General features: G+C 47.8%; 1 protein-coding gene across 2 annotated transcripts; it reads right to left on the bottom strand.

Moving 5' to 3' along the window:
* Positions 1-281: 281 nt before the first annotated feature.
* CFAP298 (cilia and flagella associated protein 298) lies at positions 282-13038 on the bottom strand. Of its 2 annotated transcripts, none has more exons than XM_017641914.3 (7): positions 12745-13038; positions 10624-10791; positions 9378-9445; positions 2416-2574; positions 1483-1614; positions 835-930; positions 282-551 (listed from the first exon to the last, which is right to left on the bottom strand). In XM_017641914.3, exons 1-7 carry the CDS (start codon positions 12881-12883, stop codon positions 441-443), a joined length of 873 nt encoding a protein of 290 aa, XP_017497403.1. In that variant the 5' UTR covers positions 12884-13038; the 3' UTR covers positions 282-440. The 2 variants fall into 2 exon arrangements, with proteins under 2 accessions (XP_017497403.1, XP_036870512.1); XM_037014617.2 differs by lacking the exon at positions 12745-13038 and adding an exon at positions 12364-12694.
* Between the last annotated feature and the right edge of the window lie 186 nt (positions 13039-13224).

Below are 13224 nucleotides of genomic sequence, written 5' to 3' on the forward strand. Positions count from 1 at the left end.
GCAAAGACTGAGAACAGCCTCCCACAGATCCACACAGGCAGTGGCAGGGACAGTGGGAGTCGGGCAGCCCCTAGTGGCCACTGACGGCCGCAGCTTCCAGAAGATACTTGACTCGCCTTGGAGAAAAGGTGCTTCCATTTCCTCCAATACAACAGCTCTCGTGAGAACACAGAACAAAGACACCAGAAGAAAAAACGTTTGTCATTACATCATTAGTATTTTGTCGCAGAAAAACCTCAAATGTTATATAGTTGTTCCTGAAAAAAAATATTACAGGCAGATTATTTTGAGTATATATTTATTAAGTTCTAAAACCTTGACAAACTCTTAAACATTCAAGCTGAGAGAAACACTAAGACTAGGAATTTCCGCACCTCTCACAGGCGGTACCCTCTCACCATGCTGCCTGCAGGAGAGGAAGCCGGTAAGTTTGAGGAACTTCATCTTGGCCTCCACTTTATGTCCTTGACGCCATGGAAATGTCTTTTCAAAGCCGTGTTATCAGCCCATGGAGAATTTAAACAGGAGTCATCGTCATTTTCTTCCAATTTCTGCAAATAAATTTGTTTTACTCAGGAAGGCATTTTGGGAAAGTGTTTTACAACACAGAGACAAGAGGCCCCACAGGCGAGCTCCTGGCTCCCCGCCTTCCCGGGAGCAGGGCACTTCCGGAGCCCAGCGCTGGAGGGAGGGGCGGCCAGCGGCTCTGGCGGCCCTGGAGAGGCTGAGCCAATAGAAATGCCCCCACCCGTGCGCCCCAGCTTCCCCAGCGCCTGCGGTGAGGCATGGGGTGAGGTTCTGGCGTGGCTCTCTAAACCCGTCTGTCGCCCGCACCTTGAGCTCCTCCTGTCTTCTGTGGTAATACAGCATCAGCTGCTTCTGCTCCTCACTGCTGATAATGGGTTCTCGGGCTGGAGCGCCTTGTCCTCTCTGAAAGATGAGCGAAGAGCAAACTGTGGATTAAGGCATTCTTACAGGGATGGCCCAGGAAGGTACAGGAATGTTTTCCAACCACCTTGGCCAACTGCTAACAGTAAGTGGGCCGTCCAGTCTGACCATCCTGGGCAAGTTAACTGGAGATCTGGACCCCAGCGCCCGTGCTGCGGCCGCTGGGTGGATGGAGACCGGATGCTGAGGGCTGCTGTCACGGCCATTCCAGCTCAGCACTGCGGGTGCAGTGGGGGAGGCACAGGGAGAGTTGTGGGACCACGGCTGCCGCAGGCGACACAGTGATATCAGGAGAGCACACGGCCCAGCGCCTTGCCGAGCTCCGCTTACACCCTCGCAGGCCTCTAACTCCTCGTTTATAGTGTCAGCCCTTCGAAAACTTGAAATCAGTGCTCTAGGCTGTACTTTTCATGTCAAGAAATAATTTTAGTTATTTGTAACCTTCCTTCTAAAGTTGAAATTAACATTGGCGCATCCCCCCAAATTAAAACAAAATCGTAAAAAATAGGGACATGTTAAAGCAAAAATACTTACCTGCTGAATCTTGACGATAATTTTGGTTTTTTCATTTTTGCCGACATAGTCTGAAAGCTTCTTTGTTCTTCTTAACTCCTTGGCTGCCCACCACAGTTTTGCCTCTGATTCTTTAATGACATTGAGTCCTGCCTGGGGCCACGGAAACAACACACTTTAAGATCATCAGGGTAGGCCACAGGTGAGGCCCCCCTGCAGGTGCAGGAGCAGCATGGTGGTCCCCAGCCCCCAGGGGAAGCACTGACTCCTTGCCTACTCCCAGCCCTCAGCCACCTTGATACCTTCCCAGCTAGTTCAGCTCTGGCCCTGACTCAGCTAACTTCTTCCTCTGCGAAGCGGGGAGGATCCTATCTCATTTGCACCCACATCCTAACATTGCTCCTCTTATATGGACTTTAGGATAGCACTGGGAAGAACACTGGAATCCGGCTGGGATCGCAGATAGAGGCATAATGGGGCCTTGTTTGTGTCTGCAGATTCTACCTATTGAAGATCACTCAGAGAAACAGATCCTGTCCCATAGGTTAAGGAGCAAATGAGAAAAACAAAGGAAAAGGAAACATAAAGGCAGAAAATGACAGGATGCAAGAGGTAAGGCTAGAATACAAACTTCCACGCAAAGGGACCAACAGGTCCAAATTAGGCATCTGGCTTTCCAGTGGCCCAAGAAATGGGACTGTTTTCAGTTACTCCTGATGGGCAGCCTCACAAAGCCTCTCTACTGCCCGTCTGTGTGTGGGGGCCAAGCCCTCAACCATGAGTACTACCTTCAGGGTCCTCCCTGAATTCAGAACCCTGCCCTGAAGCCCAGCATAACCAGATGGGAAGCTGGGCATAAAGCAAAAAACTGCATCCAGAAGAGAGGGTCAAATGTAAGGGGCTTCTGTTCTTTGAGGGGGATTTGAACTCACAGAATGTCCGATAGCCACATACCTGAGTTCCTGACAAGTCTTCTTTATTTTCAAATTCCATCCGGATGGGATCATAGGGCGGCAACCCCATGGGATAAACAATCATCACTGCACCTCGAAGCTGGTCCAGAGCATCTTTCACCATCTCCATGGTAACACAGATGCTGGCCTCCACTTGTTTCTGAAAGTGGACAGGGATCATTATCTACAATGTGCTGGTAATTCCCCAGATATTTACCAAGTTCTTGCACAAGACCCTTGCCAAAACAGAAGGAACAAAATAGCAGTAGACTCGCAGACACTGGTTACCACTGGAAATGGGGAGGGTAGGTGAGGAGGGAGAAGGGGATTAAGAGGCACTATAATTAGCACGCACAATATAGGTAGGTCATGGAGAAGGCAGTATAGCACAGAGAAAACAATGCCTCTGTAGCATCTTACTACACTGATGGACACTGACTGCAAGGAAGGGGTGAGGACTTGATAATATGGGTGAAAGTTGAAACCACTGTGTTATGTGAAACCATCATAAGATTGTATTATCAATGATACTTCAATAAAAAAAAAAACGAAACAAAACAAGACCCTTGCCAGATGCTGCCAGAGCAACAAACGGAGTCCCAGGGTGCTCACCATCAAAGCGACCAGTCTGTTTCAGGGCCGAGCCACGCCCACTGCAGCCTAGACAGGAAGCAGGCTGAGCAGCACCGAGCTGGGAGTCAGTGAAGGGCACCCAGACTAGTGGGAGAGATGGGAGAGGAGCGGGGAACCCCACAGACGGGGAGGGACCTCAGGCAGGCCTTAAAACCTAAGTGGGGTGACCAGGTGCAGAGGGGACAGGGAGCTTCAGGACAGGCAGAAGCAAAGGGAGGCAGGTCACAGCACGCAGCCCCACTGCTTGGGGCAGGCAGGCGAAGAGAAGATGCTGCCAGAGGGCAGCCTGGAGCTCACTTTGAACAGCTGTGCTGGCCAGCCTGGGGGTCTGCCTTTACGGGGAGGTGCTGGGCAGTGACTGACTGTGCAGTAAGGACTGGTGATGCTGAGAGACTGACCCTGCAGGGGTGCAGAATGGACCCAGCAGGGGGAGACTGGGTGGCACAGAGGCAATGGCCTCTGACAGGGGCACAGAGGCAAGGTGAGATATAATCAACACTCTGTCCGGTCTTTGTCCGTCCTGGCAGAGAGCTTCACAGTCACTCAGAATTTGCAGTGATAGGAGTGGCTTCTTCTGTTACTCAAAGTGAGCCCCTTTTGACCAGAGCTGAGTTTATGCTAACAAGGTGATCTTTTCACTTAAGGCCTCCCCAGAAAGACCAAGCTGAGTAGATAGGACTGCAACTTTCAGACCCCCTATCACTACCTCTGGAGAAATGAGGCGAGAGAGGAATGTGATCACATGGCCAAGGATTTCATCATTCATGCCCGTGATGAAACCTGGTACACTTTCTGGACATCGAAGCTCAGTGGAGCTTCCTGGTGGGAGAGCACATTGGTATTTGGGAAAGAGAGTGCGCGGACACCACGGAGGAGGAAGGGCCCAGAAGCCCCACACTCCTGCCCCCAGACCTGCCCACGCATCTCTCCCAGTTTCAGAGTTGTGTCCTGTCACAAAATTGTAACAGTACATAGAGCACCTGCGGGGCACTCTGTCATCATAGTGAATCACTGAATCTGAAGGGGGCTGTGGGAACCTCCAAATCCAGAGCCAAGTCAGACAGAAGGGAGGGCTGCCTGGTGCCTGAGTAAGAGAGTCCTGGGGATAACCTGTCCTTTCACCTGTGGGGTCTGTGCCAACTCTGCGCAATGTAGAGTTGAACTGAACTCAACTGTAGGCCACCCACTTGTGTCTTAACACAAAAGGCTACCCTATTAAATAAAGTGGCAGTGGTGGAAATGAAAGGATTTGGATTTTAGAGGCATCACGGAGCAGACGGTACAGGCCTGAACTTAAGGCATGCAGACCACAGAGAAGGACATGCTGAGGGGGACACTGAGGGTGACAGCCTGTCTAACGCACACTGCGGTTCTGTTGATAGAAACGGGAGTCTGCAGAGACGCTGCTGCTCGGGTACAGAATACAGAGGGTGAGAGTGAGGAGTCCATGAGCTGGTCCAGAAAACTTGAGTCAAGTGCTGGCTGGGCTTTCAGGCAAAAGCAAGCAGGAACCAGTTGGAAGGCCAGTGAAGGAAGATGTCAGGGGTAGAGGACAGAGTTTTAAGGGTTATCTGCAGAAAGGTAAAATTTGCTTTGGGAGAAATGATAAATGCTGGAGGAGAAAGCAGAAAGGAAGGCAAAGAGGGCTACAGGTAAAGTACTTTGATCAATGTCATGCGTCAGAGGCGAGGGTAGAGAAAGTGGCACTCAGAGAGCTGGGAGGGAATGGGAATAGAGCAGGATCCTGGGTATGGTTCAAAGAGAGGAGCCACGAGTCAGGCTGAGAAGGGGCCTCTGGAGTTGCTGGTTAAGGGGTCACTGGTAGCCCCAAGATGGCCATTTCTGGGGGGAAGGAGAGGCCAGGTTCTAGGAAACTCAGAGGGATAGGGGCCAAGGACTCAGAGGCATCATGCGCTTCTCCCAGCAGCTTGCTGGGAGGCAAAGGTGGGCACAGGGCAGGTATAAAAGGGAAGGCTGCACACCACTGATCTCAGGTGGAGGAAAGAGGACAGGCGCGTTCAGACTCAGCACAGCCCACAGGAAACACCGGACATCACCCCTCCTGGATTTCCGGACAAGCAGCAGATTTGTGAGAGAGCCCAAGGGCCAGAGACACCAAATACTCAGAGTCTCCAGGGAAGGAAGAGGAAGAAGCAGGAAAAGAGACAACTCGCAGGTTGGACAGACAACTGCAGAAGTCCATGGACCCTGAGAAGGTCTGAGGCCAGCCTTCTGGCAGGGAGAAGGGCCAGCGGCCACCCAGCACTGGCAGGGGCTGGGGTGGCAGAAAGCAGGGCTGGGGAGGCCCCCCTGGGTCCTCCAGGCCCAGGAGATGGGAGGTGGGCGGCGGGCAGTGGGTTAGCACAGGCCATCCAGGGGCTCAGAGCCTGGGGCCTCAAGGGCCTGCTGAGCATTAAGAGGACAAATTGGTCCCAGGAAGGCAAAGAAGCAAGTTAGGGAAGAGGGTGGGTGGGGACTCCATGGCAGGGCAGAGGCTCTGGCCAAAGGGCTGGTGGTGGGTAAGACCCCGCACTACGAGGGGAACGTCAGGGCGTCCCTGACGGAACTGTTGCGTAATGGGGGGCATGATCTGACCGACTGTGGAGGATAAGGTGGCAGGGAGCCGAACGTCCCTGCTTCTCAGGAAATGCAGGCGTCCGCGACCTGGCTATGGCTCAGACCATCCTGTGGGTGCCCAGGTCCTGGGTTAGGAGGCTGGGTAGGGACTGAGGCCCGAGGCTGACAAGGCCCCCAGGGAGGAAGGTCCCAGAGGCCCAGACATAAGCTCCCTAAACCCATGTCTTCCCCCACTTGCCTCCTCCCAGGGCAGCTTATGAAATTCTCCCTAAGTCATAAATCCCAATAAAATGTATCCCCATGGGAGACATACGCCACCAGCACAGTGTGAAGGGCCCCAGACAGAGGGGCACCTCCGGGAAGTCTTCCTGCTTGCAGGGTGTTGCCCACCACCACCACTATTACCACAGAGGGGTGCCTCAGAGTCCTTTTCTATAAAAGCTCCGCCACCCACCCAGGGCAGTGATGCCAGCCCCATGCCCGGCTAGGGGATGGAGAAACTCAGCACAGCCTCAGGCAGACTGACCTGGTCCCCCACCCTTAGCAGAGAGTGGGTTCCCAGGTAAAGGGGTTGCATAGACACGCTCCTCCCATTCAGGAGGAGCCACACAGTTTGGATATTTCACTGTCTCTCACTTGCTTATACAACCTGAGTGAAGGAGTTCAAGTCCCAAGGTGCTGGGACTCGAACCCTCCCCTGCTCGCCCCACCATGTTCTGACCCACAGTGCTCACTGCCTCAACGTGGCAGAGCGTGGTGAGGGGACAGCGATGCATGCACACTTCTGGGGGCAGCATGCAAAGGGCCCTGGGTGTGAAGCCAGGCCCAGTCACTCAGGAGCTCTGCCATGCTGGGCCAGTTACTGCTGCAAAGCCCTGGGACCACCTGGAAACCTCTCTGTGAACTATGCAGTAACACACAGAAATATTGGCAGGCAAAGGGCAGAGGCGATATAAATGAACAGGACTTCCACAGAAAAAAATGTGAGTGAAGGGTGCAGGGCAGAGTCCTCTGTTCTCCTCACACGTTCTGTGATGGGCTGACTTGACTGGATGTTAGTAGTTATTATCAGTACTTTTTAAAAAAAGGTTCTGCAGTCGAAGACACCAATAAATGGAAATACATTCCATGCTCATGGATAGGAAGAATTAATATTGTCAAAATGGCCATCCTGCCTAAAGCAATCTACAGATTCAATGCAATCCCTATCAAAATACCAATGGCATTCTTCAGTGAACTAGAACAAATAGTTCTAAAATTCATATGGAACCACAAAAGACTCTGAATAACCAAAGCTATCCTAAAAAGGAAGAATAAATCTGAGGGGATTATGCTGCCCAACTTCAAGCTCTACTACAAAGCCACAGTAATCAAGACAACTTGGTACTGGCACAAGAACAGACCCATAGACCAATGGAACAGAATAGAGAGCCCAGATATAAATCCAAGCATATATGATCAATTCATATACAATAAAGGAGCCATGGGTATACAGTGGGGAAATGACAGCCTCTTCAACAACAGATGTTGGCAAAACTGGACAGCTACATGTAAGAGAATGAAACTGGATTACTGTCTAACTTCATACACAAAAGTAAACTTGAAATGGATCAAAGACCTGAATGTAAGTCATGAAACCATAAAACTCTTAGAAGAAAACATAGGCAAAACTCTCTTGAATATAAACATGAGCAACTTTTTCATGAACATATCTCCCTGGGCAAGGGAAACAAAAGCAAAAATGAACAAGTGGGACTATATCCAATTAAAAAGCCTCTGTACAGCAAAGGACACCATCAGTAGAACAAAAAGGCCTCCTATAGTATGGGAGAATATATTCATAAATGACAGATCTGATAAGGGGTTGACATCCAAAATATATAAAGAACTCATGCACCTCAACACCAAAAAGCAAATAACCCAATTAAAAAATGGGCACAGGATATGAACAGACACTTCTCCAAAGAAGAAATTCAGATGGCCAACAGGCACATGAAAGATGCTCCACATTGCTAATTATCAGGGAAATGCAAATTAAAGCCACAATGAGATGTCACCTCACACCAGTTAGGATGGCCAACACTGAAAAGTTGTCAGCAGTTGTGAACTGTGAACACTGAAAAGACAAGAAACAACAAATGCTAGTAATGATGTGGAGAAAGGGGAATCCTCCTACACTTTTGGTGGGAATATAAATTAGTTCAACCATTGTGGAAAGCAATACACAGGTTCCTCAAAAAACTAAAAATAGAAGTATCATTTGACCCAGGAATTCCACTCCTAGGAATTTACCTAAAGAAAACAAGATCCCAGATTCAAAAAGACATATGCACCCCTGTTTATTGCAGCACTATTTACAATAGCCAAGATACGGAAGCAACCTAACTGCCCATCAGTAGATGAATGGTAAAGAAAAGATGGTACATATACACAATGGAATATTATTCAGCCATATAAGAAAACAAATCCTACCATTTGCAACAACATGTATACAGCTGGAGGGATGCTCAGTGAAATAAGCCAGGCAGAGAAAGTCAAGTACCAAATGATTTCCCTCATTTGTGGAGTATAAGAACAAAGCAAAAACTGAAGGAACAAAACAGCAGCAGACTCACAGAATCCAAGAAGGGACCAGTGGTTATGAAAGGGGTGGGGTGAGGGAGGGTGGGTGGTGTGGGAGGTAGAAGGGGATTGAGGGGTATTATGATTGGCACACATGGTGTGGGGGGTCACAGGGAAGACAGTGCAGAACAGAGAATGCAAGAAGTGACTCTGTGGCATCTTACTACACTGATGGACAGTGACTGCAATGGGGTGGGAGGAACTCACTAATATGGGTGAATGTAGTAACCACAATGGTTTTCATGTGAAACCTTTGTAAGAGTGTATACCAATGATACCTTAATTAAAAAAAAACAGTAAAAAATAAATATATAAAGATATATTAGGTTACTTAAAAAAGAAAAAGGTTTGCAGTCAAATGCATTTTGCAAATGGACTGAATCAAAGCCTTCCTTGTAGGACTTTCCTGTATTAACAGGCACGGAAGAGCCATCTTTCCTGAAGAACTCGAAGGATTAGTTAAGAGCCTGGAGAATTTGGGAAGTGTTGGCTTAGAAACAAGAGCTTTGCCCAGTGAATTGGGAGGAGCTAAAGAAAAGGCAGTTCCGGCCTGAGAAGACCTGCACTGTAGGTGGTAGTAACAAGTAGCAGCGATAAGTAAATAAAAGCAACTGATCATAATAACGATTCTTTAAATAGCCTGATATTCTTTTCCTCCAGAGTCACACGATCCACATGCCAGTGGCATGACTTAAGTTTTTCCTTCTAAGAAAGTTTTTGTATAAATACTTTATGACAATTACAAAAAACGAATTCATATTTAATTAGACACATGCTGTGTCCAATCAGGTATCTACAGAGCGACTATGTGGCCACATGTTCAAAATTCACTTTAAGTTCTTCAAAAGGGTCAAGGAAACTAAATCACATATGCTTCAATTTATGTGCCTCCTACATGTGAACCACATTTACACCAGCCAATAACATTTTTCATCTGACCTGTAGAAACTGGAAGGATTCAGGACAGTGGTCACACTCATGAAAAGGAAAGGGTAGGGCCCACCCAAACAGGCTTGTTTCCCTTGCCTCTGGGAGGCAAAAACAAAGAAAGAAGAGAAAATGGAAAAAATTTTTTTTTAAAGTTGGTTGACAGTTAGCTCTGGAAGGCGTGAGTAGAGTTTGAAAGCTAACCTTAGATATTACTGCTTTGGCTTCTTCTATTGTCTTCTTTAAAACTTGCTTCATTTTTTCATTCGGAGCTATAAAAATAAAGAGAAGAGGGAGAGAAACAACTGTCTTTAAAACCCTTCTTGATTATCCTAACCCCATCTGTCTGAGTGGGGGAGTAAGTGAAATGAGAGAAAGCACAAGTATAGAATTTAGACAAAGCTGGCCTTGAGAAGTCAGATGAAAATCTCTTAAACCTTGTATTTTTAATAAATAACAGTTTTAATTAGACATTGAACATACCAGAGACATAAATTGTATTAAAGTAGAAATGGCTACTTTAAGGCAGTTTTGGTTTAAAGATGAATAATGAATTGGTTCTTATGAGATAACTATTATTTTCTTCATTGACACAGTTCTGTCTTAGAAGCAAAGAATCTCTCCAAATTGAGAATGAGCTTAAGTATGAAAGATGTGGAAGACAACCAACAATTTTCCAGGTTAAAATTTGAAAGAAATAGAAGTAGAGATTCCTATTATCTTCAATATTAAAACATATGTTATTTTGGGGACACGTAAAGGCTTTGTAAGGATATGTTTGTGTTTCTTTTGCTACTAACAGTGTTTTTGGGGCATGGTAGACAGGTGTATATTAAATGGTCATTTATTTATAGTCTTTTAAATGGAGCTTTTTTATATAGGGATAGGGATAAACTATCAAAATGGATTATCATCCTTTTTTCCTTCGAATTCTACATGATCAACCATATACCAAAAGGAGGATAATTTCTATGGTGCTCTGACATGAACTAAGTTGCTTTGCACAAAAGAGAAGCATATCTTCAATTCAAGTGGAGACCACTGTGCGGACACTGATTTCCTCCATCACGCACTCTCTAAATAAACCTCAGGATCTGCAAACTCTAACAAAACACAACCTTCAATACTTTCAATGACTATCCCCCAAAAACTATTAGGCTAAATCACAGGAAACTGCCAATTTTCAACCACTTGCTACCTACAAATGTAATTTCATATAGGTTCATCTGATGTATTTAAAAGATAGCTGCAACTTAGTAAGAGCAAAGAGACAGATGCTTCCTTTACCCACCTAATTTAGTCTGGCTTAGCATTTTATCACAAGGAGCTCCACAGTGCAGTATTGCATAAGTTTGTACAGCAATACTGAGGCCAACTCTGCAACTTAAAGAACTCCTTTCATACTAGTTGCTATACTCAGTCATGGACACAAAGAAAAACGCTGGATTACCTTGCCCATTCCTTCGTCCAATGTCATCCTTTTTAAATACTGCACCCCCACTGGGTACACACTTTTCACCCCATTCATCTCTTAATTTCAGTTCTTCAATCTGGTCATCAGTCAGTCCTTGCATATTAGGAGGTAGAAATATGCCATGTTCTGCTAATTCTTCCATTTCTGAAAAATAAGAGAAAGTGAAACAATATATATCACAATTATCACCATAACCCCTTATACCTCCTCCTAGAGGAGAGGGGTCCTGCCCATCATCTCATTATTTTATTTAACACTGACATACCACTTGCTATGTGCCAGATCTGTCCCCTGACCTTTCACAAATGGTCACTGATTCATCCTAGATCAAGAGAAGCAGAGTTTAGAAGCTCACCCATGGCCCTAGGCAGCTGTCTAATCCTCTGTGCTATTCTGTACTACCTGGCACTCAGGAGGCAGGAGATAAAATTCACAATCTGAATACATACATAGGATATTAGGGGTTTCCAGGTGCGTTCACAAAGATTATCTCTAACCTTGTGAGATAGGCAAGACAGTTATCAAGATCCCCATCTTGCTTAATTTACAGCTGATTTAGTGTCATATGAGGCCTGCTCAGGCTTGCTATTTTACACAGAATTCTGTAGAAATACTTTATAAATGATGTATGTAAATCTGATTAGTGGGGAAGATTTAAGTCAGCTCACACCCTTCCGAAACGACAGAGACAGGACAAGATCTTGGTTTTCTAGTATTCATGTTCACTATTCAAATGCATGGCTTGATATTTCTCCTGTTTCATATATATTCACCCCAAAACGAATCCACACTTTAATCTTGCAACATTGCTTGTTTTTGCTTCTTTGCTTTTTTTTACATGAAAGAGGCTATGTGAATTTTACATGATCTAGGTCTTCCCATAGCCGGGTATGAGACACCAGGAGGCCCATGACAATAAAAATAAACACTAGAGAACAAATGGTGTGACTCAAAACAGATATTTATGGTCTCTCTCATGAGACTCTAAACCTCTGGTGGGCAAGGGGCTGGTCTCATTCATCCTTGTCTTCAGAGCTCTGGGGCCTGCCTGAATCACAGTTCACAACTGCTGACAACTGAAGAACAAATGAATGGGTTTTAAGTTCACTAAAATGACTGCTGACATTCAGCACCACATTTTCAATTGATAATTTTACAGAACAGAAGCTGAGTCCCCTTTTCCCCCATATACTTTAATTTAAAAGTAACATTTGGAATCGGTATTTTTTACTAAGAAACTATACATATGCCCCATAAAGATAAAACCATGACCTTAAGGAGATCTGCATGGTACAAAAGTCACTTTTATAGTCACTACCACTCAGTAACATTCCAGGTAACACCGGGAGCATCACCATGTCAAACTGTGCTATGTAATGCAGTAGCTACTAGCCCCACTTGACTGCTGAAACCTAAATTCAAATGAAATAAAATATAAAATGCAGTTCCTTGGTCGTGTTCCAGGGCCCCATGGGGCTAGTGCACAGCACACACAGGGAACCCTTTCTTCGCTGTGGAAAGTTCCAGCGGACAGCGCTGCCCTGGCGTTTAGAGGAGGGTCACCAAAGCGCTGTAACAGGAGAATCAGGCTTGTGTTCCCTGGAGAAGGGAAAACACCACGCCTCTCCACCCTCTCCTCGCCCTATGGGGCCGTCCCAGGGTAGGCTCCGCACCACAACCCGCTCCACTTCAGTAGGCTCCAAGTAGTAAATCCACCTTTTAAAGGCACTGGGGCCAGTGATCTGCTCGCTTCGCATCTGTTTAATTCCACTGCTCCAGCTCTTCGGCCCGACGGTTTGGCTTCCTCCGGGTGCTTCCCCCGCCCTCTCCCATTTCCGTCTGTTTGCCCGGGCATTGCGCGCTCTAGGCCTCTCCCGTCGCGTCTCCACGCGAGTCGCCGGCCCTCTCTGCGTCTCCGGCGAACCCCGGTGTCCCATTTCAAGCCCAGCTGCTGTCCATCTATGCAAATCTCCACCAACTTGACCCGCGCCGGTCCGAGAAAGCCTTGTGGGTTCCACCCAACTTCCTCCATCCCAAATGGCCCCGTCTCCTCCTCCCCTCCGAGCCCTGGCTCGGCTCCCCGGTCCCGGCCCGCACCTGAGCAGACGCGCTGCACCTTGAGCCGCGCGTTGTAGACCCGGGTCACCTGCACCGTGAGCTCCTCCAGCTCCGTGCTCCCCGGCGCCTGTAGCAGGAACTGGCTCTCATCGCCCCGCTTCACGTGCAGCAGAACCATGGTGGCCCCGCGGCCCCGCCGAGGCGGGCAGAAGGCCGGGGATGCGCAGCCTGCGGTAACGCGAGGAGCAGACGGCGACCACCGACTAACGGCTACTTAGAGACCGGAACCCTGGTCTTCCCCCGCCCTATGGAGAAAAGGGCGGAGTCACTTGCTCCCGGAAGTGGCCGTTGCCAGGAGCAACAAAGAAACAGTCTGAAGGGCCGCCAGGTCTAGATCAGAACCCGCGGGTGGGGAAGCGGAGACCCGGTGATGTCTGGCAACGACCTTCACAGTCCGAGAGGGCCGCGCGTCCCGCACGCACCCGCCGAGCCGGATTCGCCGGGCCGCGCGCCAGTTAA

The sequence above is a fragment of the Manis javanica genome, chromosome 3, assembly GCF_040802235.1.
Source record: "Manis javanica isolate MJ-LG chromosome 3, MJ_LKY, whole genome shotgun sequence".
NCBI lineage: Eukaryota > Metazoa > Chordata > Mammalia > Pholidota > Manidae > Manis > Manis javanica.